The sequence below is a fragment of the Choloepus didactylus genome, chromosome 18 (assembly GCF_015220235.1).
Source record: "Choloepus didactylus isolate mChoDid1 chromosome 18, mChoDid1.pri, whole genome shotgun sequence".
NCBI classification, from domain to species: Eukaryota; Metazoa; Chordata; class Mammalia; order Pilosa; family Megalonychidae; genus Choloepus; species Choloepus didactylus.
In genome coordinates this window covers 2820235-2843222 of record NC_051324.1, presented here as the reverse complement: position 1 = coordinate 2843222, position 22988 = coordinate 2820235, and the positions used below count along the sequence as shown (strand labels likewise).

Below are 22988 nucleotides of genomic sequence, written 5' to 3'. Positions count from 1 at the left end.
TACGTCACCCCGCTCGCCCCGCCCCGCGGAGTGCGTGCGCTTGGAGAGCGACGCTGCGTGCTGGGTCATGGCGGCCGCCGGGCCCTGAGGACGCGGAGGGGCGGCCTGCGAGGCCATGGCCGTGCTGCCGGCCGTCGTGGAGGAGCTCCTGAGCGAGATGGCCGCGGCGGTGCGCGGGAGCGCGCGAAGTACGGGCGCCGCCGGGCGGGGGGCGAGGGCGGCGCGGCCCACCCGCGGCTGTTCCCCGCGGTGCTCTGCACAGCCCCGGGCGATTAAAAAAACGGAAAAAGGAAAAAACACCCGAAATTTGGGCGAGAAAAGCTGGGGCTGGTGCGGTTACTGGGTTCCCCCCTCAGGGGAAACGCGGGCACCACGTGGGACCGGCCTTCTCCCACGGATTCCGATTGTAACTTTAAAATCACTTATACACTGAGACCACAGAAGCCGAGTGCACCCCCAGCGCCGACGCCCAGCCTCGGGAGTAAACGTGGGTGGGGAGAGTCCCTTTTTCCCTCTGACCAGCAGAGAGTGCTCGGGGCGCGCGCTCCCAGGTCGCCGGGCGATGGCCCCAAGCCGGGAGGCTTCCGCTCAAAACGCATCGACCAATTAGAAGTAAAAGTGGCCATTTTATAAGTTACAGGCAGGTGAGGCCTCAGGATTGCCTCTGCTTACTCACCCGGGGGGCTTTTGTTTTAAAAGTACTGCCCCTCGAAAGGGACTGCCACCTTTTAAAGGGTGGGGAAAAGTAAGCCAACTTTTGTTTTCTGCGTTGAGTCAAAGCTGACACAGCCAAGTACATATGCTTAGAAGATTAGGACAGTCAGGTATTCAGACACATTCTGATTGCAGAAAGGGTGAGAATTCCAGAAAGGGTGGGTCTGGGGCTCTGAGATTTGCTGCCTGAGCATGGGATGCTGTCGGTTCACAGGGGCTTGGCGGGAGCCGGGCTCTGGGTCCCCACACTGACAGCCTTGGTGGCTCGGGCTCAGGGACCCTCTGCCATCGATTCACTTTTATTTTCTGCAGAGCAGTTTTTACTATTTCAGAATCTTGGTTCTAGAAAGATGTATGTGCCTCTCCCAACCCTCATCCTTCAAATGGCGAGTTTTTTAAAGATTCCTAGCTGACACTTAGATGACAATGTAAAAACTGGTCACAGCTGAGCGGTCTAGGAAGGTATGATTACTTTTCCTTTCCTGCACAATTTTGTTTTCCCTGGAGTTAAACTGTCTTGTTTAGTTTTCAATGTACTTATCCCTAACTCAATCTCAAACTTTTTACCAGTGTTTTCAGTCTCCACTCAGGATGTTCAGATGAATCAGGTGTTTTATCAATTTCATTTTCCTGAAGTCTCTCCTGGAGCCTTCTGACTTGCTCAAATGGAGACTGGCTGATCTCCCAGCTTTCTCCTGAGATCTTCCTTCCCATTATCCTGGGACTTACCTTTACCAGTGTTGGGCCTTCCATTTAGTATACCTGCATTTTTCTTTTTCTTAGTTTACTCCTTTATTTTATGGAGTAGCTTCCTAAACAAGAGTGCAGGAGATGTACTTTTTGAGACCCTGCATATCTGAAAAAGTCTGTTTTCTACCCTCACACTTAATTGATAGGGTAGGTATTGAATTATATGTTGGAACTATTTCCTGAAACGTCTGAAAGCATTATTTTCCGACCTGCGAGGTTCTAGTGTTGCTTTTGAGAAATCTGAAGCCATTTTGGCTCCTGATTTTTAAATGTGACTGGTATTTTCTTTGGAAGTTTGAATGATCTCTTTGTACCAAGTGGTCTGAATCTTCATGCTAATGTTCATTAGTGTGAGGTTTTTATTTTGGTTTGGTTTGGTTTGGTCTGGTTTTCATTCCAGTATGTTGACCATGCAGTAGGACATACCAACCTAGAAATTTATGTCCCACAATTCTGGAAATTTTTCTTGAATTACTTCAGTGATGAGTGTCCTTCTGTTTTCTGTGTTCTTTCTGGCATTCCTGGTGGTCGGTTGCTGGATGTCTATACTGTCTCTCTGATTTACTAACCATCTCTCCTATATTACATCTTTTTATTATCTCTGCTTTCTGGGAAATTTCTTTATCTTCCAACTTTTCTATTGAGTTTTTGTTCCTGCCATCATTTTTAAACGTACAGTTCTTTTCCTCCAGAGATGCCTGTTTCATGGTTGCATTGACTTCTTTTTCCTCTGATATTAGTAATGTTTGAAATTGTCTTTTCTGCAGTTTTTCCTCTAATTAGCTTTCTGCTGTTTGTTTTGTTCTCCACCTTTTTTTCCTTTGATGTCTGGTAATCATTGGTTGTCAGATCATATTTAAGAGTGGAAGACTAAAATACTTACAGGTAGCTCTGAATGGGGGATGGACCTTTTGGAGTGTAAACTTCACCACAGTTGATCTCTCTAGGCTTTTGAGTTGGGAAAATCATTTCTGTGTCACTCCTTTTGGGCTGTCAGATTCCCCAGGGAAGATTCTTCCCTTCCTACAGGGTGAAAGCCTGTTTGCCTGTTTATGGAGCCCAGCTGTGTTGGGGGAGACAGCAGGAGGTCCCCTGTTTGCAGTGTGATACTTAGCTCAGCTGTGGGTTGTCTTCTGTTTTAATCTCCAGAAAATAAACTTAGTGTTTGCCAGAGCAAGGGAGGGAAACTGGGGTCTGACAGCTTCTTAAACTTACTTTCAAAGAGACTTCCTTAGGTTAGCCCCCCAGCTTCGTCCCCACTTCCAGAGCTATCTGGTGCCACCATTTTCTGAGGTTTTATGGGGGAAGGATTCTGGAACATGAATCAGGTTAGTTCTTGGCTCTGCCCACTGCTAGCTAAGAATTGTTTTCTCAGGTCTGGTAAATTATTTTCCACTCTTCTTTCAGCTTCCAGTGTGTCTTCACTGTTGTTTCCTCTCCATCCCTTCTCATCCTTGGGAGTTTATGCTTTTAAAAAAAAATCCTTTTATTATAGTTTTAGTGGGGTTTGGGGAAGGAGTAAAGTGTAGAGACAGAGGTTCAAGTCGCCACCTTACACAGAAATCTTTTTGGTTATGGTCCCTTTCAGAGTTGTTCTGTCTGTGGTCATTGGTTTAACATGGTTAATTTTCTCCCATTCCTGTTTTGCAGTTCCTGACGAGCATCTGTTATCGTAAGTACATATATTCTGTGGTGTTTGATTTTTCTTTTTAAGCATTCATGTGTCCTAAGTCAAATCCTTTCAGTGCCAACTCTTGCTTTTTCAAAATTTTGTTTCTAAATTAGGAACAATACTTTCTTAACATGATTGTTAAAATTGTCTTGAGTGAATAGCCGACTTTATACTTGACAGTACAGGGATTCTCATATTATCCTGTTGGCCGCTGTTGTTTAACAGTGTTCTAGAATTGTAGCTAATATACTAGCACATGAAAAATAAACCAGAAGAATACCTATCTGCAAGGAAAGAGAGCTATTATTTGCAGACAATGTAACTATATTATTAAAAACCCAAAAGAATACAGTAGTGACCAGTTGTAAAAAAAAAAAAAAAAAAGATACAAAAGTTAAAAATCATTTTCCTGTGGTAAAAATGCCACAAAGTTCAAAAATAAGTAATTACATTCTCAATTACATTCTCATCCTCAGTTACATTCTCAATAGCAACAAAAAAGTGAAAGCTACTTTGGAATAAGTGACATTTAATTGCATATATACCCTTATATTTAAACTCCAGAAGGAAATACACTGACCAATACTAGTTGTTACCTCAGGGGGAGGAAAGAAGAGAGGTGGAATTTAGGAAGGAGCTCTAACGTTTTCCCTATTTCTGAAATTTTTTTTATAAGGATTATATATTATTAGGAAAAAAAATAGAATACTACTTTAAAAACAAAATGCACAATAATAAAAAGATATAAATGACTAAAAACTTTGGGGGAAAAACAAATCTTACTAGTGATCATAAAAATATGTTAAAATAATAACTTTTCATCTATAAAATTGGCAACAACAGAAAAGATAATTCCAGATGTTGACAAGACTATGGGGAAAGGGCTAACTGATACCCTGCTGGGGGGAATGTAAAGTGGAAAGTAATCTAGCAGCTGACAATATTCTTTGACCCAGAAATTCCACTTATAAGAATGTATCCCAAGGAAGGAATCATGGCCATCCATATAGATTTTGCAGTGAACATATTCATCCCAGTATTGTTTGTGGTAGCAAAACAAAGCAAAACCTGGATAAATTATTTCCAGGTTTGAGTTTAAAACATAAAAGTTGTAGTTTAAAACATAAAAGTTGTAGGCTTATTTTTCGCAACTTGCTTTTTCCACTCAGTGTATTTTTGAAAATGATACATGTTGATATATAAATTTAATTAAATATATAATTTAATTATTATATATTTTATATATATATATTATAATTTAATTTAATTTAATATATATTAAATATATAATTTAATTATCCAAAATAGAGTTTGGGGGAAACAGTGTGATTCAACTTCGCAGAATTCTTTGTAGCCATTAAAAATGATTATACAAAGTTTTGAATGCATCCAAGAGATGTTCACCGTATATAGAGCAGGTTGAAATTATTATTATTAGAGTCATATCTTAACTGTGATTATCTTTGAGTGTTAAGGTTATCATCAGATTTTATTGATTCATTTTTCTTTGTCCAAATTTTCTTAGTTGTATTTTCCTTAGTTTAAATTTTCATATGTTCCATGTAAAAAAAATTCAGAGAAGCTCTTTCCTGTTCCCCAGTAGTATGTTGCATGTGAGACTAGTTTGTTGAAAAATGAAGAAGTTGAAATTTTAAATGTTGAAGAATTAGTAGGTTGTCTTCCTATTCTGTGTGAAATCATGTGGCTTCTTTAAAACCTTAGCGTCTCAGTTTTGGTTCAACCTGGGCATTTTATTTTCCAGTTTACAAAAGTAAACCAAACTCACTGTGTTTTAGTTTCCTGGCTACTATAACAAATACCGTACCGTGGTTTGGTTTAATAACAGGAATTTATTGGCTCATGGTTTCCGAGGCTAGAAGGCTGGCTTTCTCCAGGGCTGGGGTGGTATCTCCTGGCTGGCTGGCAACCTCGGGGTTCCTTGGCTTTTCCGCCCATGGCGGCGGCGTCTCCTTTCTCCTCTGGGCCCCGCTGACTTGCAGCTGCTGGCTGCTCCCCGTGGCTTCTCTCTCTGACTTTCCCTCTGCTCAGAAAGGCCTCCAGGCATCGGGGTACAGCCTGCCTGATGCAGTGGGGCCTTAACTGACACCCCATCTTGAAAGAATCCTGTTTCCAGTGGGGCCTCACCCACCAGAATGCAGACCAAGATCCAGAACCCGTCCCACTGGGGTGCACACTGCAGTCCACCACACACTGTAAAATGAAATGTTTTTAACATGAAAGATAGAAAAAGCATCAATAATCATACCACCCAGTGATAATCACTGTTAATGTTTTGGATTGTTGACTTTTTTTTTTTTTAATTAAATTTTTTATTTTGAGATAATTGTAGACTGGTTTTAAAATAATTTTGAACTTGATTGAGAATTTATAAATATACAGTTTTGTGCCCAACCTTTAACACCTAACAATATATCATAAGAATTTTCACACATATCATATTTTTTTCTGATACATCATTTAACAGCTGGACAACTTTATTACTAATCCAAAAAGTACAAATGTAACACCCATCAGATGGTCAAACATTAAAAATCTGACCATATGGTGTTGATGACGATGTGCAGCACATACAAGCCTCACAGAGCCCCGGTGGGAGGGCGCAGTGGCAGCCGCACAGCCACCCTGGAAAGCCACCCGGCAATGCCCAGTAAAGCTGAAAAATGAACGTATCATAAGACCCAGCAGTTTTTTAGTTATGTTACCAAGAACTTTCACATGTGCACCAAGGGACATGTAAAAGGATAACTGAGTATTGTTTACAATAGTGTAAAACGGAAATACTTGGAATGCCCATCAGTAGGGTACTTAAAAATAAAATGTACATACATAAAATGGAATTTTATTCAGCAGTTAAATAAAAAGAAATTTATATATCAACGTATCATTTTCAAAAATACATTGAGTGGAAAAAGCAAGTTGCGAAAAACAAGCCTACAGCTTTTATGTTTTAAACTCATTAAACAGTATTATATATATATACACAAATACACACACACACACCCTGTATGATAAAATATAATATCTTTATCCATAAGAGTTTACTCCTTTTATTTGAAAAAGAATAGTAAATTAATAAGATGTTAATATTAAGTCTGGGAGATGAGTGCAGGGGCTTTTGCTACATTATTGATCATCTGGTTTTCCAAATTAAAAGGAGATTTTTAAAAAATGCTGAAGATGGCAATCCCTTGGGTCAGTTTAGTGAGGGGACTGAGCCAGGCCATCAGACCTGAAGCCTTTCTATTTCCCAGGATGAAGTTCATCTTTGGCTCCTCAGCCATCCAGGCCTTGGACCTCGTGGATCGACAGTCCGTCACCTTAATCTCTTCTCCCAGCGGGAGGCGTGCGTACCAGGTAGAAGTGGAGAGGTGGGGTGGCCGCAACAGAAGCCCCTTAGAGCATTTGGTTTTTTCCTGAATCTCTGTGGAAGCCGGTGACTGGCTTCAAGTATTTCCTGGATGGTTGGAAAGCATTTGACCCAGCTTAGTAAAATTATCCCTTTAGTCATCAAAATAAGATAAATATGACCCGTTAATTTTACCCAGTAGCATTGTATAGAACCAGAAATAATGTGGAGCTCTTTTCCCAGGTCTAATGGACTACAGGCAACTTCTGCTTTCCTGTTGTTTGACCTGTTGTTTGATCATAGAAGCAGACTCACCTTGTTACCACTCGCTCATGAGCAAAAGCCAAAATGCACTATGAGGTCCTTCCACAAGCTCAGATTCACTTATTGGAAATGATCTTTCAAATTGTCGAGAAGTATTTTTTAAGGGTCAAACTATGCTGAAAGCAGGCCATCTACTTGAACCTTAGTTTTGCCCTCTTGGAGCTTACAGTAGGTAGATTTGTGAAGTAATTAACCTCTTTTCAGACCCCGAAGTCCTTTTGTGTGTTGTTATTAATTCTCACCAAGAGCCCAGCACAGTCATCTCTTTTGCAGGAAACTCAAGTAACAGTCACGCCTGACAGCTGGAGTTTGTATCTGCTTTATCCTGCTGCCCAACCGTTTTATAATCTGAGACTTGAATGCAGACTAAATATACAGGGGACCAGTCCCCACACCCCTGCTCCCAGTTTAGCTGTATGACTGCAGGTGGGATTAGGGGCAGAAGCTTGTGAATGAAATGAAAGTAATGCCGATGGTCTCTCAAATTTTTGTTTGGCCTGGATGAAGTGAATAGGAAGCTATCAGAGTGTTTGAATCCTGATTTATTTATGATGAACTTCAAAGGGCTGGGATCATATGAATTAACCTTTATTGAGAGACCAAGTCAATAAATTCTTTGCAGGTGAGTGATTTGAGCAAACTTTCTTGGGCAAATAAGTGTCTCTGCCTGGTGAATTCCACGCGGTAAATAACTTTATTGAGCTGAGCAAAATCGGCGTATGTTTCTTCATCATGGACAATGGGCTAGTTTTCAGTGCTGTACTGAAAATTTCTGGATGGTATTGACTTACTTGAAGAAAGGCTGCCTGTTAGAAGAATTTTCCATGGTGGACTCATGGATCAGTAGTGAGACCCACCGCATATTGCTTGTGCCTAGGGTGGTGTTTCTGTTTTTCTTTCTTGGTATTTTTAGTTTTGGGTTTTATGTAGCTAAAAGACCCTAGCTTCTCCTAAAAGAGTGAGTTTTTCCCATGTCATTTAGTTTCAGATTTTTGTCTTAGTTCCAATATCAGCATAACACTTGACCTGGAGAAGCAGACTCTGGCTGTCCTGTCCTATAGTTCTGTGATCTGGTTATAAGTTAACATCTTAAAGATTTTGCTTGAAATATTTTAATTATTGTTGACTTTTTTTTCCTCCCAGGGGTCACTGACTTGTTTAGTTTTTATCTTTCACATCCTGGATTATATTTCATTGCTTTATTAGTCACAAAAGCATTAACTTCCTAGAATTGGGCTAGTCTGCTTGGACTTTGAATTAAATGAGGCTGTAGAAGTCTTATCCACCCTTAAATTGACCTTACTGGCTTCACTGTATAGCTATATAAGAATTTGGCTTATGATAAAGTTGAGTCAGACACTGCCTCGATGCCCAGCTTATCTTTCCATAAGTCAACTGTCTAATATTTTTAACATCCTGCAGGTGTAATGTGTAATTATTCCAACTGATCACCATTGTGTTGCTCCCACCTGGGTTGCTTTTCATAAACTTTTCTGGCTAACTTAGGAAAGGGGGATGCATCAGTCAGTAGAAGCTAAGTTATGCTTTGTTGACAATGAACCCCAAATCTCAGAGGCTTACAAAACAGTTTTTTATCTCATTCCTGCTGTCTCTCCATCACAAACCAGTTGCAGCTGTGCTCCAGACCGGCTCCCTGCAGGAATCCCGGGTGACAGAGCACACCCCACCTCAGCACTGTGGACCTTGTGGCAGAGAAAGCAGAGTTCGTAGTACACACCGATTTTTAGCAGGGCAGGACTGTGTAACCCTCTCACAGGAGGCGCCACGCACAGGGACAGGAACAGTTTACTACATGCGGGATCCTGCAGGGCTCGGAGCGGTCGAAGCCCCAGCTGCACCCCGCACGGCGGGGCCCTCCCTGGAGCCACACAGAGACCAGAGCAGACCTCCTCCAAGTGCGGGTCACTCAAGTCCACTCTCGGGTCTTTCCTTCATGTTTCCTTTTCTAAAGCTCTTGTCCCTCTGGGGATAAACATTCCAGACTGAGAGTTCCTGTAAAAGGAGGTCATTTTTCCATGGAAGGGTGAAGAAACTGAATTACATGATCCCTAAGGTCAATTTCCAGTTCTAAACATTTCTAACTCGGATTTTTCCTGATTTTTGGGTTCCTTGGTTGTCCATTACTGGACAAAGAAAAACTAAATGCAAAGTTTACCATCTCTTTACAGTACTTGCTGCCTCGGGCAGGTGAGCGCTTTACTCCGAGTCCTAGCCTGCCTCTCAAAGGATGTGGCTGGGGACGCTCTGCAGCCTCCCCCTGACCAGGGTCACCAGCATTTGCGCAGCACAGTCCAGGGAGCATTCTGGATGCACTGGGGACCCACAGCAAGAAGGAGCCTGTTAAGTTGGTATATTATCCCAGAGCTTTATGTCTGCCCACATTTATATCTAGAGAGGAGAGACAAAGGAGAGAACTTAAGAAAGAAAAGTCTTAAGTTTTATTCATTGGTAGTAATTGGAGACCCAAGAATTATGCATGACACTGCTGGGTATTGGTGGGTTTTTTTTCCAGGATTCAGTGGAAAACCCTCTGCTGCAGTGCTCTCCCTTCAGTTCATGTTTTTCAGACACTCGAGGGAAATTCCCAGTGGTTCTGAGTGGTAGAGAGGTGATATATGTACATGTCAGCACTTCGGGAAAGGAAATGTAGAAGATGTGATTGTTTCTCAATTTAATTTGTAACTGAGGCTCAGTCTTAATGGATACAGTAGACTTCTTCTTACCTAATAATTCATCACTTGGGTAATCTAGCAACCCCCAAAGAGTTTTACTGACTTGGTCAAAAAATTGTACTGACCTGGGGGTATCATGTAAATCACTGGACATGGTACAAACATAAGCAAAACACTTGACTCTGCTATTTTTTTCTTTGGTTGTAGCTTTACCTGTTGCTTAATCTTTGTCAGGGAAAAAGAGGGAAGAAGGGAATACTGGCATCATAATTTCAGAAAACAAGTCTTGGCTTTTTCATTTAGATTGTCATCTTAGAGCCTGTGGTAAATTCCTAAGAAGCTGTTCATCGTAAAATAACCCTCAGGATATTTCTATTTCCCTTGGATACTACTAATGATCTAATACTAGTTTGGAAATTACCTCTAGGTATGAAGAGCCCAACAAAATGTTTTTGGCTGCTCAGTGTAATAGAGACTAAGCAAGTGATTTCTCCAACAATTTTGTCTAAATCACACTATAGACACATCATAGTTTCCCTATAGCTCTCCTTATTGTCCCTTTTGATTGCCATCAGGGCTGTTTGTTTGGTTGGGCCCATTACCCACCCCACCCACCCCTTCCATCCCACTGGATAAAAAGACAGATCTGGACTTGCCTCTCCTTCTGAGACCTCCAGGCCATGCAGCTGACTCATCCCTTTTGCAAGGTTCTTTGTTTTGTTTTCTTCTTCCTCTCAAATGCTTTTCAAGAGCCTGTTCCCGCTTTCTTCTGACCTCTGCTCAATCTTTACCTGTTTTCACACTCTTGAGGTGTGTGATAGAAGCTTTAGAAATTCACAAATGTGCTATGAAATACCAAAGATAAAGAAGCACAGCAGTAAAGTGTAGATGAGAGGACTTCCTTCCCCCTCATTTTTATGAGCATGGACAGCCCAAGGAGTGGGCCCTGTGAATCATTAAGCGTAGGAACGAGATGGTTTGCGCGGCTGGTTTAGCCTGGAACCCCCCCGCTCCCGGGTGCCAAGTCCTCAGGGGCCGAGCGCAGGGGGCAGCGAGGGAAGGGCCCCCACCCAGGGGCGGTGAGTCCCCCTATCACGAAAAGCACGGCTGCAGTCCTTCCCGGGCCAGCTTGCAGAGCAACTGAGTCATCAACAGGCAAATTCAAGGGAGGACGTGGTTTTCCAGCACATCTTATGAAGGCTGAGCCGCTTTGTCCTTTCTTTTTTAGGTACTTGGAAGTTCTGGTAAAACATACACGTGCTTGGCCTCCTGCCATTACTGCCCGTGCCCTGCCTTTGCCTTCTCGGTGGTGCGGAAGAGCGAGAGCCTGCTGGTGAGGACGGGGGCGGGTGGCCACGGCCTTCGTGTCAGGAGCTGCCGGGCCTTACGCGGGCTTGGGGTGCTACACCAAGTGGGAATTTACTTCTGTTGAAACAAATGGTTCATTGTCTGGGGTTTGCCTCCCAAAATGCAATGTCATTTTTTAGAACTGAATCATTTTCCTGCTTTTTTATTTAAAAGGTCATGCTGGCAACTGCAGATTGCCACCACTGGCCATGAGGTGGTGTCCCCACTGCCTGAGCCTGGCCCCTGGGCGTGCTTGACTTTCACGTGGGCTGGAGAGCACATTGCTGCCTCTGCCAGTTTCCTAGGAGTCCAGAGCATCCAAAAGAAACAGGACGTGCTCACACGGCTCCTTATTCCAGAAGGGAAAGACCCTGCCCGCAGAGAACGGGGAGCTGTTTTTTAACTCCTACCAAAGAAGAAAATCACAGCATCCACTCCGTTCTTCCCCTTCCTTTCACACTGTTAGCCTTTACAGTGAGGAAACCTCCCAGGAACCGGGTGGCAAGTTAGTACCCCAGCGTACAAGAGGTGCTGTTCATGGCTGATGTGCTGTGGGTTATTCGCCTGTAACAACGACGGGCCCCTTCAGGAGCTGAAGCCCTGTTCTATACCACTCAACATGGTCCCCCTATTGTCTCCCCAGATTTGCCCCTTCCCCCATCCCCCTGGAAGTACAACCCCATGGTTGAGGGAGTGGACTCGGGTCTCTGAGCCTGCGGTTACATGGCCTAGTACCTGTTCTTAAAGGGGAGCTGTCAGATTTAAGTGAAATCATCTCCGAGAAGCACTTAGCAGCAGTGCCTCAGCGAATGCTGGCCGTTGTGGTTAACGGTTTCCTAAAGGAAAGGAAAACAGAAGCACAGCCTAGGACTCAAGTGAGGGGCCCTTCTTGGTTTTCACCTTGGGCTTCAAGCCCTGTGCCAACTGGATCTAAACTGGCTCCCAAAGCAGCAAGCAGAGCCAGCCTTTTGTCCCCCCCACATTCTCAAGGGAATACATCTGCCTCGTTTCTTTATCTGCAGCTTTTCCGCAGCGAGTTGAAGGCCCAGAGTCACATGCCCAGTTTTTCCCCACTCGATGTGGTGGGGAGAGGTCTTGGTTAGTCTGGCCAGCCCTGGCCCTGCCTGTTTCTAACGGGTGTGTATGTTTTGTTTCCCAGTGCAAGCATCTCCTGGCAGTGTACCTTAGTCAGGTTACGGGGACCTGCCAGCAGCTCAGCGTCTCTGACAAGCAGTTGACTGATATCCTGTTGACGGGGGAGGAACAAGCAGCGTAAATGGTACCTGCTGAGCACCGCTGTCTGTCAAGATAGAAGTCCCACCAAAGAAACGTTTTAACCCATCACGGGTCACATGGAAGAGAAGTGAAGTGGATCTTCCTGGGACTCCTGCAGGAAGGGCATGGGGGGACCCAGGTGTGAGTGAGGCTGGAAGCTTGTACGAGACTCATGGACTGTCGGAACCAGCCTCTGAGCTCCTTGGATGAAAAAATATCCCCTGGCTAGAATCAAGGATTTTAGGTTAAAATAAAGCCTGCTATGGTGTCATGCCCACAATTAGTTAAAAGCTTAAGTGATTGAATTACTAGTAATTTTTAAAGTTGGAATGGTAGGTAAAATAATGGCGTTCAAGTGTTAGTTCTTTTCCTTCAGCCCAGAAAATGATTCTGCAGCAGTAAAAGACCAGAGCAGAGAGAGATGCCTAAACAGCAGCAAGTGTGGAAAGACCGAGGTTCTGGTTTCAGGAAGCTCCGGGTGTCTGTGGCGTTGGCACCAGAACCACTTAAGCAGGCTGTGTTGTTAGCGAGCTGGTAACTCAGACAAGGGAGGGGCTCGTTGGCTCTGCGTGTAATTCTGAACTTTGTTACAGGCCACATGAGGAGAAGGTCCCAAAGTCATGTCTTGGAGGGAAGTGAAAGACACTGCGAACAATTTTCAGTCTGAAGAAGAAAGGGCAAAAGAGATACAAGGTGGCTTGTTTCCAGGGAGAGAAATGGGACTTGATTCGACCCAAAGTAGGATCCTTTTTCCAAATGGGAGACAGATTCAGCACAAGACGGGCACTTCTTCCCAGGGAAAGCCAGAGTGGGATCCTAGAAGGATTCCCTTTCTCCGGAGGGGCTCACAGGCCTGCAGGCTCCTCGCAGTGGACAAACAAAGGAAGCAGGTGATTTTACAGCCCAGGAATCCACCCCCTCTGAGCCCGGGAACAGGAGGTGCTCACAAAGGAACGCGGTGCCCAGGCCCAGGCCGCAGATGCCACGGTGCTCTATGGTTGGCAGAGCCTTGGGTTTTTGAAAAGTTTTCTTTTTATTTTACCTGTTACACACAAACAGTTATATAATTTTACTTAGTAAAATTTTCACACTTTGGGTTCTAACAACTTGGCCAAACATGACCTTGGGAAAGAAGTAAAAAAAAAGGAAAAGAAAAACCATTACCAAGCCCTAGAATGGGGCAACAACAACAAGATCTAGCAGGAAGAGCCCCACTTCTCCGATTTCTTCCTCTAGAGTTAGTTTTCTGTATATGGAAAAGAAGGGCGCTCAGCACTGTTAGCTGATAATACTCTACATAAGAACTTACGGGAGTCTCATTTCCCTAAATTAACAGCAGCAGCTTGATTGAAAAACTACACTTGATTGCCTGGTGGCCTTCCTAGGAGCAAGTATACATTTTCAGTATATCCAACTCATTTTCCATGCCTCTAAGTTAAAGGTATTTTCCTTATAATAGTTCACAGTGTTTCACAGTAAAATGGTTTCAGTCATTTCCTACTATGAGAGGCAGATTCTTAAAAAACAACCAAAAAAGGAACAAAAAAACCCTGCCTTTTAGAATCCATCAAAACCATCAGCATCTTCCACATAGTAAGAGCAGCCGAGTAGAACAATAAATGCCACAAAAATGTATTTGTCAACCCTTGGCGCCTACTAATAACATGTACAAATTAGCTAGATATGTGGTAACCCCAGGGAAGCACTTGGAAGAGTCCGCCGGAGCCTGGGTCATAGGTCAAGAGCAGGCTGTGCTCCTGCATGCCCAGTCCCACTCTTGAGGTCGTCTTTCTGGCAGAGAACGTACCTGGAGATGATTCTGTGGAAAGTATAGCGGAAGTCTCGGTTCCGGTAGGCGTAGACGACGGGGTTGACGACCGAGTTGGTGTGTGACAGCAGGATGGCCAGGTTGATCGCCCACTTGGGCTTCCCCTCCGCGCGAGCCGGCTGGAAAAGAGTGACGCAGTTTATGGCGTGCACTGGCAACCAGCACAGAGCAAAGATCCCCACAATCATGGCCAGGGACTTGGCTGCGTGGATCTCCCGCTGCAGGATGGTCCTCGAGTGGTCCATCAGCTCCGAGCGCTGGAGCTGCTTACAGGCCACCGCGAAGATCTTGATGTAGATCACCAGCATGATGAGCAGCGGGGGCAGGACGCACCCAAAGAAATTGAAGTACACCATGTAGCTCATGGGGATCACGTTCTCAAAGAGACACTTCACGCGGCAGCAGCTCCCGTTTGTGCTTCTGCCCCGCGGCTCTGTGCAGTTGGTGGCACTGTCTCTGCTGTTCCACCCCAGGAACGGGGTCAGTCCAATGCCAAAGGCCAGGACCCAGAGGGCGGCGATGACGCATCTTGCCCGGGTCCCGGTGACCAGGCTCTTGTACCTGTCCGAGAGAGCGCCGCGCGTTACGGTCAGTCACCAGAACCCCAGCCCAAGCCCCCACCTGCCTCTGTGCCGTGGCCTTTACTCTTACCAAACCCTAAGGCTCAGCCCCCGACGGCTCCACGGCCCTTCACCCCCAGCACTAAAGACCCGCGGGCAGGATACGGGCAGCTCTGCTCTGAAAGCGCAACAGGATCTCCCTTCTTGACCTAATACCCCACTTCTGTTTAGGGGCGAACGATGGTGAAATGAGAACACATGGCATGGGCCCTGAACGCGTGCCTGCTAATCTCCCTTTGTGTCTGGGCCTCGTAAGGCCCTGCTCTAGTGGCTGGTGCACATCAGGGAGCAGAACACACAGAGCCCTGCTTCTCAGGAACCTGTATTCTAGCAGGGGAGAAAGAACACAGCAAGCAGCAAGCGTGAGCTCGTACATGACGCGGTCCGTTAGAAGGTACGAAAGCGGCAGCAGCGGAGGAAGGACGGTCAGCGCTGGCAGTGCGTGTGGTTCTGGGGAGGCCGGCAGGGAAGGCCTCGGCGATGGCGACGCTGGGGCAGAGGCCTAAAGGAAGTGAGGCCGGAGCCTCCGGAGGGAGCGAACCAGAGGTGTGCCTTGGGCCGTGGGCAGGGCTGTCCCTGGCCTCTGTAAACCGTGGGAGAACAACGGTTCCGGTTCCGGCAACACCCAACTGTAGAGAAATGCTAGCGACAGGTGATAAAAATCAGGAAATCATTTAGCAAATAGTAAGCAGATAACTTTTCAGTAATTTCTTAAAGTGTTAAATCTTATATAAAATCACCAGAAACCATAATGTACATTTTAGACACTTGGCTATATAATATACAGATGTGTCGATTAATAACTGGTCCATAATATGTCAGTCTACTAAGTAAATGAAAGGAAATCTACCTGTGACCTCTGGGGGGAAACTGGGAAGTAATCGACGGGAGTTACCTTAAGATTGTGGAAAGTGTCACCTTTTCCTTTGCAGGATCAAGCCTGGACTCAGCCCACCCCACAGAGCCCTCCAGCCTCAGCTGAGGCCCTCTGCCCGCCTCGCTGCCCAGCGGCTCCCTCCTGCCAGGCTGCCCGGGCATCTCAAGGGCCCCCTGCCCTCCTGATCGCCTCTCGGGCAGAGGCCCACTCCCTCACCCTGGCCCCAGACGCACACCTGCCGGAGCACAGGTGTTTCCCCTCCACGAGAATAGTGACACCTGGTAAGGGCTGGACGGTGTCCCTTTGTGTGGCCTGCCTGGCACTGGTAGGTTCTTAGTAAAAACAGAGCCATCACTAATAAATCCATAATCTGTCATCTGATTTACTGATGTGCTTTAAAGCCAGGTTCCGCTCGTCAGGGAACACCAGATGCTGGGGAAGTCACTGAGCCCTTGCCCGCCATTCACAAGGACCCCTGATGTTTTCTACTCCCCATCAGGGCCCCTTGGCGACAGGCAGCTCAGCCGTGGGCCTCCACCACAGATGACCGGCGGGCTCAGCTGCTCACTGGTTTTCTCCGTCAATGATCCTCCTCTTTCCAGGCCCTTCCTGCCCCCTCCCATTCAGGAATGTAAAGCCTCCCCAGAGGTGTGAAGACGAGCTAGTCCCTGCGGGATCGTGAGGCAGCTCCAGAGGCCGAGCGTGGAGCAGCCCAGGATTCTGAAAGATCCTACTGGGGGGCAGCCCCGCCTCTGCCATCCAGCTCCCCTTTCTCAGGTGGACTCGGCCCAGCCCTGGGGGGTGAGCCAGACTCGAGGAAGCACATCCTGGAGCTTCTGTTCTCTTCTGACAGGGACTGGCCTGGGGTCGCCGGCAGGCAGTTCTGAAGGTCACTGAGACATAAAGTGAGGTCTGCCGGGGACTCCCAGAAAGAGCTCACCTCTGGCAGAAGGAGAGAGACCCTGAGCGGAGCGTTTCCCTCACCGCACCCCTTCCCGCTTCTGGGCTCGCCCGGGAGGCCGCGGCGCCGGGACCGTGACGCCGAGCCAGAGCTGCAGCCGACTCGTGGCCCCGGGGGCAGGCCCGAAGACACAGGGACACACAGGGACACACAGAGACACACAGGGACAGGAGAGCAGAGGGACGGCAGGAGCCGGGTCCACGAACCTCCCAGAACCACTGCGCCCACCCTAGACCCGCCGTGGCTCCATGTTCTTGTCACTAGAGCTCAGAAAAGGTCCAGATCGCTTAAGCCATGATCAGTCACGTGCTCTGTTACCTGTCACCTTCTCCAGGTGAGCCTCTCTCGGTTCACAAATGGGGAAACGGAGACACAAGGACAGTCCAAGAGCACAGGCCGAGGTCTGGCTGTCAGGCCGGTGCTCCCGGCCTCTCGGAGCCCTGAGACCCAGCACACTATCAGGCACTCCCGGGGGGGTGTCCCACGGGGTTCAGAACAGCTGGAGAACACCCACACCTGAACGCCCCAAAACTGCTGGATCCGGCCCCTGTGAAAAATGCCTTTTACGCCAACTTGTCTCGGATAAGGAAAAGCAGCTTCCGTTCCCCGTTGGTTTATTATTTCATTCCTAGGGCTCTTCCTCTGTACGGGGCACTCCGCTGGGCACCGGAAACCTAATCCCTGCCCTCAGGGGACTTACACTAAGGGAGGAGACAGAAAACAAGCAAATATGTGATTACAAACTGGCATGAGGCCAGCCACACCACAGTGCACGGAGGCAGTGACAGCGGACGTCAGGGGGCCCGTCGTCAGCAGGAACCTGAGGGCTGAGGAGCCGCAAGTCCAGCAGGCGGAGAAAAGCGGTCCAGGCAGGAGGCAGCCTGCGGCTTCCAGACAAGCAGGAATGTTGCTTCCCTAAAGAAGCCACAGGAAGAATGAATGACCCTGGGAAGGGGCAGGGGCCAGTGCCCCGCCCACGGGAAGGAACCTGGGTTTTATTGAAGGTGCAGTGGGAAGCCATTGGAGGTTTTTAAGTGAGGAAATGACACTGACTTCTGTGTTATGAAGCCTTCTGGGCCTCTGTATAGAGACTGAATTTTAGGGGTGCAAGATGAGAAGCAGAGTTAGGGAACTATTTCTACAGTTAATTCAAGGGAAAATGTTGGCTTGGACCAGGATGATGGCAAAGATGGTGCAAGGAGATCTGTACATCGGAAGGTAGGACCAACAGGTCTTGGAGAGGGATCAGATCTAGGAAGATGGATCAACGATAACTGTTAGTTGTTGATTTTTACCAATTTATTGAAACAAGATTACGGGAAGAACGGGCTATATGGAGATGACGATCAAGAGAGCGGCAGGTGCTGACGTACGAGGAGAATGGCCAACAGAGAGAGGAAGAAGAGGCCGAGGAAAGGGGGGCCTGCCGGAGGAGCTGCCGTCAGCGAGGCTGGAGGACGCGGGCTTGGGGGCAGCGGGGCTGTGACAGCAGAGCTGCCTCCTTGGAGGGGCCCCGGAAGGACAGGACGGCTGCAGAGAGGACAGGCGGGGAGGTGGGGACGGGGCGGCCCTCCCTCTGCAAGCTGCTGCCCTGCAGACAAGTGTGAAGACAGCCATCTGCAGAGAGGGGAGGAGGCCAGCCCGCCCGAGCAGTGACTCAGTGAGTGGGAAGGGGACTTGCCGGAGAAAGGCAGTGGGGCGGCCTGTGTGGTTTGGAGGGCGGCGCAGCTTTCGGCGTGGGCAAGATGCAGCTGGGACCGGGGCTGGCGCCCGGGGGGGCCGAGGAAGTGAAAGAACCCAGACCCGGGGGCCGCCTCACTGGGCGGGCAGGGCAGCCCCCAGAAGTGACCGCGGTGGGGGTGGGGCGCTGGCCGGGAAGCCAGCGGGTGCCAGCAGGTGGGGGTCAGGCATGTGGACAGCGGGAACCCCGTTTTGTGGAGGGTGGAGGGGGACCGAGGGAAAGCGCGCCCGGCCACGTCCGACCCCGGGGGCAGAGACGCTGTGGGGAGAGGCCGGGGCACGGGCTTGGTGACGGCTGTTCTAGGGGACAGTGTGTGGGGGCGGGGGCGCGACAGAGCACGGACTGTGGGGGTGAAAATTAATTGAATTATTTTCCAAGGGCCTGAAACACTTGGCTAAGCCCATGTCTCCATTTTTCTCTCTACTATGGCAGTGGTTCTTGAAACGCTAAATTAGAAAGATGAGTTTGCCATCGATGTGGTGGGCTGAACTGCGTACTCCAGTTTGGGCGTGTGCTTGTTCCTGCTCTGCGTTCTGGGGGGTGCAGCCCCCTCGGAAACAGGGTCCCTTGAAGATGGGACTTCAGTTAGGAGCGGCCCCAGTGGACGCTGATGAACAGAGCAAAAGATGCAGAGAGAAGCCGCAGGGAGCAGCCGGAAGCCGGAAGTCAGTGGAGCCAGAGGAGAAAAGAGAAGAGGCCGCCATGTGCATCACCGTGTGATGGAAAAGCCAAGGCCCAGGGATCGCTGGCAGCCAGCCCCGGGCGCCAGTCGGTGGGAGAGAGAGAATCGCTTTGCTGACATCTGATTTTGGACCTCCAGCCTCAAAACCATGAGCCAATAAATTCCTGTTGTTTACGCCAACTCACACGGGAAACCAAGACAGTCCATTTCTCCATCTGAAACAGGTTCTCCTTCCTCATCTCCCCGATGGCAGGCAGTTCCCTGCTGTCAGCCTCCGAACCATGGGACCCCGCTCTGCCTGGAGTCTCAGGCCCAGGGCCCACCCCAGCCCCAGCTCCCGGGGGGCGCTGCCGAGTAGGGTGCACTCACTCCCCCAGGCTCAGACACCGGGGAACGAGGCTGGGGAGCCTGGGCGCCTCCTGCCTGCCGCTGAGCCCAGACAGCACATTGGCCCCAGCCTGATCCGACTCAGATTTTGCCCCCAGTGGTTGCTGACCGAGTGCGCAGGAACCCACAGCCCTGCAGTGCCCACCTCACAAATCCCAGCTCCCCCGTCTGCCTGGTCACCCAAACACACGTGCCCCCACTAAAGCTGCTCACTGGTCCCGGGGAGAGGCCTCCGCCTCTGTGTCAGCCAGCTGGGACCCACTTCCTGTTCCCCTCTGGGCTGCATCCTGAAAGGGTCACGGATATGCTTGTGCTCTGCTGAGGAGGATGCTCCAGGGCCCAGGTGCGGTCACTACAGAAGGTTTAGGCTCCAGGGACAGACGTCCTCAGCACTGCAGTGAGCGCCGCGATGGCAGACCCTCAGCCTCTGCAAATCGGCCCTGGGCCCTGGAAGCAGCCAGGCCGAGTCGGTGGCCGCTGGGAGGCCGGAGAGAGCAGGCAAGTGTCACTGGACCAAGCAGGACGCTGGACAGGCTCGTCCCAGGGGCTCTGACCTCATGGAGCTTGGGGTAACCTCCTGCCTGTCCTCTCAGCTCCACTCCCAGCGCGGGCCCCCAGCCTTTCCCCCGGTGCGGCTCCCTCTGGGCCCCACCTTGGCTGGCTCCCCGCCCTGCTCCCTGTGTTCACCAGTGGCCTCCAGGACACCATGAGGTCTGTGTGTGTGCGTACGTGCACGTGCAAGTGCCCCAAACACTGCTGAAAGGCGAGGCCACGGCCTTTTGTGCACCCGCACCCCCGAGCCAGTCCCTGTGCCCAGTAGACTGCGCGCCGCCGTGAGGCCCAGGGAAAGGACAGTTGCCCCAAGTGTAGGAGAAGCATGTAGCAGACCGTCCAGAGGCGAATGGGGAGAACACAGGCTGCTTTATTCTTCCAAACGAGGCAAGAAAACTCCAGCCTCCCAGGCCCACACCGAGGGAACGCTTGGGGAAAGCTGAGCTCTGGGAAGTGGCTCTGCTCACTGCCATCCTGGAGCTGTGTGCCAGTCCACCCACTGTCCATGTACGGGCTCCTCAGCCGAGGAGACTGAGAGAAACAGTCACGTGGAGGGTGAGCAAAAAGGAGGGGACAGTGTGGGTGCTGAGGTTACATAACGCGGGCACTCGCCAAGTGCTGCCCGGTGCTGGGGTGCGGGCTTCCTTCCCCCCGCCGCCAGCTCTGCCGCCCTCCGCTCGAGCCAGGCCACCGTCTCAGCCTCGGAAACCAGAGCTCCCTGCGCCTCCGGTGCCCATAGTCAGCAGATCCCGGGGGCAGCACCCCTGAGTCCGGCCTCCAGCTCAGAGCCAGGGCTAACTGTGGCCGCAGAACCCACCACCTGCTGTGCAAAAGCGCTCGATGAATGCACAGTGCTGTGGGGATGCACGCCACGTTCCGTCGCTGCTGCTTAAATTTATGGTTTTAAGAATTTTTTCCTTTTGTTATCTCCTATTAGCTCCCAAGTTTCTTTCCTTTATAAATACAGACATTACTGCTAGAGAGAAACATATATATCCTTCAAAAACCTCACATTCTCTAAAATTACACACAAAGAAAGCTCTGTTTTCTTATGTAAAAAATGAGATGAGAGACCACTCAAAACCTGTAAAATTCTGTAAACACCAACAAAATAACGTGGACCAGCCTGGCCGGCAGCTCAGTGTGGCCAAGGGCTGCCACCGTGGCTATCTAAAAATGCACCAAAGAAACAGGACGGAGATCCTGACACAACCTGCAGCAGCGCCAGGCCGATGGGAGCCGAGACAGCGCAGAGGAAAGTGTGCCCAGGGGGCTGCTGGGGCGGCCTCGCGGGGTCCCGTGCACACCCAGATGCAGGCTCCTCCATCGCCCGCAGGGGCATCTGCCGCATGGGCCCTTCCCTTCCCGCTGGAGACTGAGTCTGCTCCGCTCTTCCCGCTTCCTCTGCCCGGGAGAAGGCACAGACTAACCGAGACCGGGTCCGCTGACACTGGCCTCACTCCCTGTCCGCCTGCCGCAGGGGACGAGGTCACATCACGGAATTCCCTGGGGACAGGGCCCCCCGTACCCCCCGGGACCCCCGAGGGCCCTGCCGCACACCTGCTCCGTGACGGCACCTTCCGTCCCCTCCCCGATGGCTGCAGCGGCAGATGCTGCACCTTGTTCACAGCTGTCCCCGAAACACCCAGCCCTGCGCCCGGCCCGCACGGGCCGGAGTCTGGAATCCATACGGGGGAGCCCACGCTGCCTTTCGCATCCCACGGGCACGTTCAACCCCTGCTTGCCAGCCCTGCACGAAGCACAGCATGGGCTGTGTGGACACGGCCAGAGCACCTGCCTGCAGACCCAGGGGACGTTTCGAGGATGAGTGGTTTCTTGCCATTTTCTCATACTTCCCAGGGAGCCAAACTAAAAGGGTTTGAACGGCACTATCGCTATTAAAGAACCTGAATTCATAATCAAAACCCTTTTAAGGAAAACTCAAGACCAGGTGTCCACTAATGGCGTCCAGCAAACATCTAAGGAACAAATAAATAAAACCAGCAGGATGCAGCCAGAGCAGATCCTTCTTTTCTTCATTTACACAGTGATCAGCGCTGGGCTCCGTGGGAACAGGGCCTCTTGGTGGCCGTGAACACGTGGGCTGCTGTGCCGCTCTCCGCGGGCCGAGACGGTCACAGCTGCGGCCAGAGGTCATCTCCTCCACTGTCCGGACCAGGAGCCACCACCAGGTGCAAAGACACCATCAGGGACGAAGGATGAGGTGGGCAGGTAGCGGCCAAGGACCCTGGAGGCACCCCCGCCGCTCACCTGGAGGCACCCCCGCCGCTCACCTGGCAGGAGGCTGCAGCCCAGGACCAGGGCATCTCCCCTCGAGCTGGGACCCGGAGCCGGCCCAGGGTGGCCAGGCGCCAGCCCCTGACCTCCGAGGGGACGCGCAGCCCCTGACCACGGACCAGAGGGGGAAAAGAGAACACCCGTCCTCACCCTCTGCTCCCAGAGAGGCTCTCGCAGAGCTGGGGTCACAGCGCTGCTTCGCACAAAAAGCAACTGTGAAAAGCAGCAGCGTCATCCACACCGTAGGAAGCCGGAAGGGGACACGGGGGCAGCACGTGACATCGGTCTGTCCACCTCTGATGGCACCAAGTCCGGTCACCTGGTGATGTGGGGTCCGTGGGCTCCCCCAGAGCAGCCCTTTCTCCCTCTGGAACTGACAGGAATCTTCTGGCAGATACTCTGGGTCTCTGTAAACCTCCTGCTCCTCATCAAACTTGCCCCCGCAAGTCTGGGCATCCACTGACGATCCCTGTCTGAGCCGGTTGTGCCGGGGAAGCTGCCAGCTGCGAACTGCCCCACTCTCTGGTTCGCGCCGTGAGAGGGCACTCCTCCGTGAGCCAGAGCTCCCCACGCCTGCCTTCCCACAAAAATCCACCCCAGCTCGGTTCGCTGCAGTGGCCTGGAAGGAACGACACTTCCGGGCACACCTCACCCCAAATCTCGGCCTCCAAGTACCACTGTCGACCAAGAGGGTCCACGGCTCCTTGGAGAAATGACTGGTCAGAGAGTAAAATGTGAGCCCGGAACACCTTTCCGTGCCTGAAAGTCCGAGGTCTCCCCAGAGCCGACGGGAACACGAGGACAGACGCAGGCGCAACCTGAAGGGCAGAGCTGGGACGTCTGCACATCACTGAACCACAGCCATGGATTTAACACACCGAAGGAAAACTAAAGGCCGTG

The 22988-nt window shown here is 49.9% G+C and overlaps 2 protein-coding genes across 2 annotated transcripts in view; one reads left to right on the top strand and one right to left on the bottom strand.

Moving 5' to 3' along the window:
* Positions 1-13: 13 nt before the first annotated feature.
* Positions 14-15843, top strand: ZSWIM7 (zinc finger SWIM-type containing 7). The gene is made up of 5 exons (XM_037807882.1): positions 14-188; positions 3115-3136; positions 6409-6511; positions 10749-10853; positions 12027-15843. The coding sequence occupies exons 1-5, from the start codon at positions 116-118 to the stop codon at positions 12141-12143; spliced, it is 420 nt and encodes a 139-aa protein (XP_037663810.1). The 5' UTR covers positions 14-115; the 3' UTR covers positions 12144-15843.
* The window catches only part of ADORA2B (adenosine A2b receptor), a 23964-nt gene continuing 13572 nt past the window's right edge, over positions 12597-22988 (bottom strand). Inside the window, exon 2 of the mRNA XM_037807881.1 lies at positions 12597-14531. Within this exon, the coding sequence (XP_037663809.1) occupies positions 13874-14531 (658 nt within the window). The 3' untranslated portion in view covers positions 12597-13873. The remainder of the gene's footprint in view (positions 14532-22988) is intronic.

Coding starts and splice junctions, on each gene's coding strand:
- ZSWIM7 (XM_037807882.1), top strand. CDS start 116: ATGGCCGTGCTGCCGGCCGTCGTGGAGGAGCTCCTGAGCGAGATGGCC. Junction 189..3,114: donor GGTGCGCGGGAGCGCGCGAA/GTACGGGCGCCG, acceptor CCTGTTTTGCAG/TTCCTGACGAGCATCTGTTA. Junction 10,854..12,026: donor GGAAGAGCGAGAGCCTGCTG/GTGAGGACGGGG, acceptor TTTGTTTCCCAG/TGCAAGCATCTCCTGGCAGT.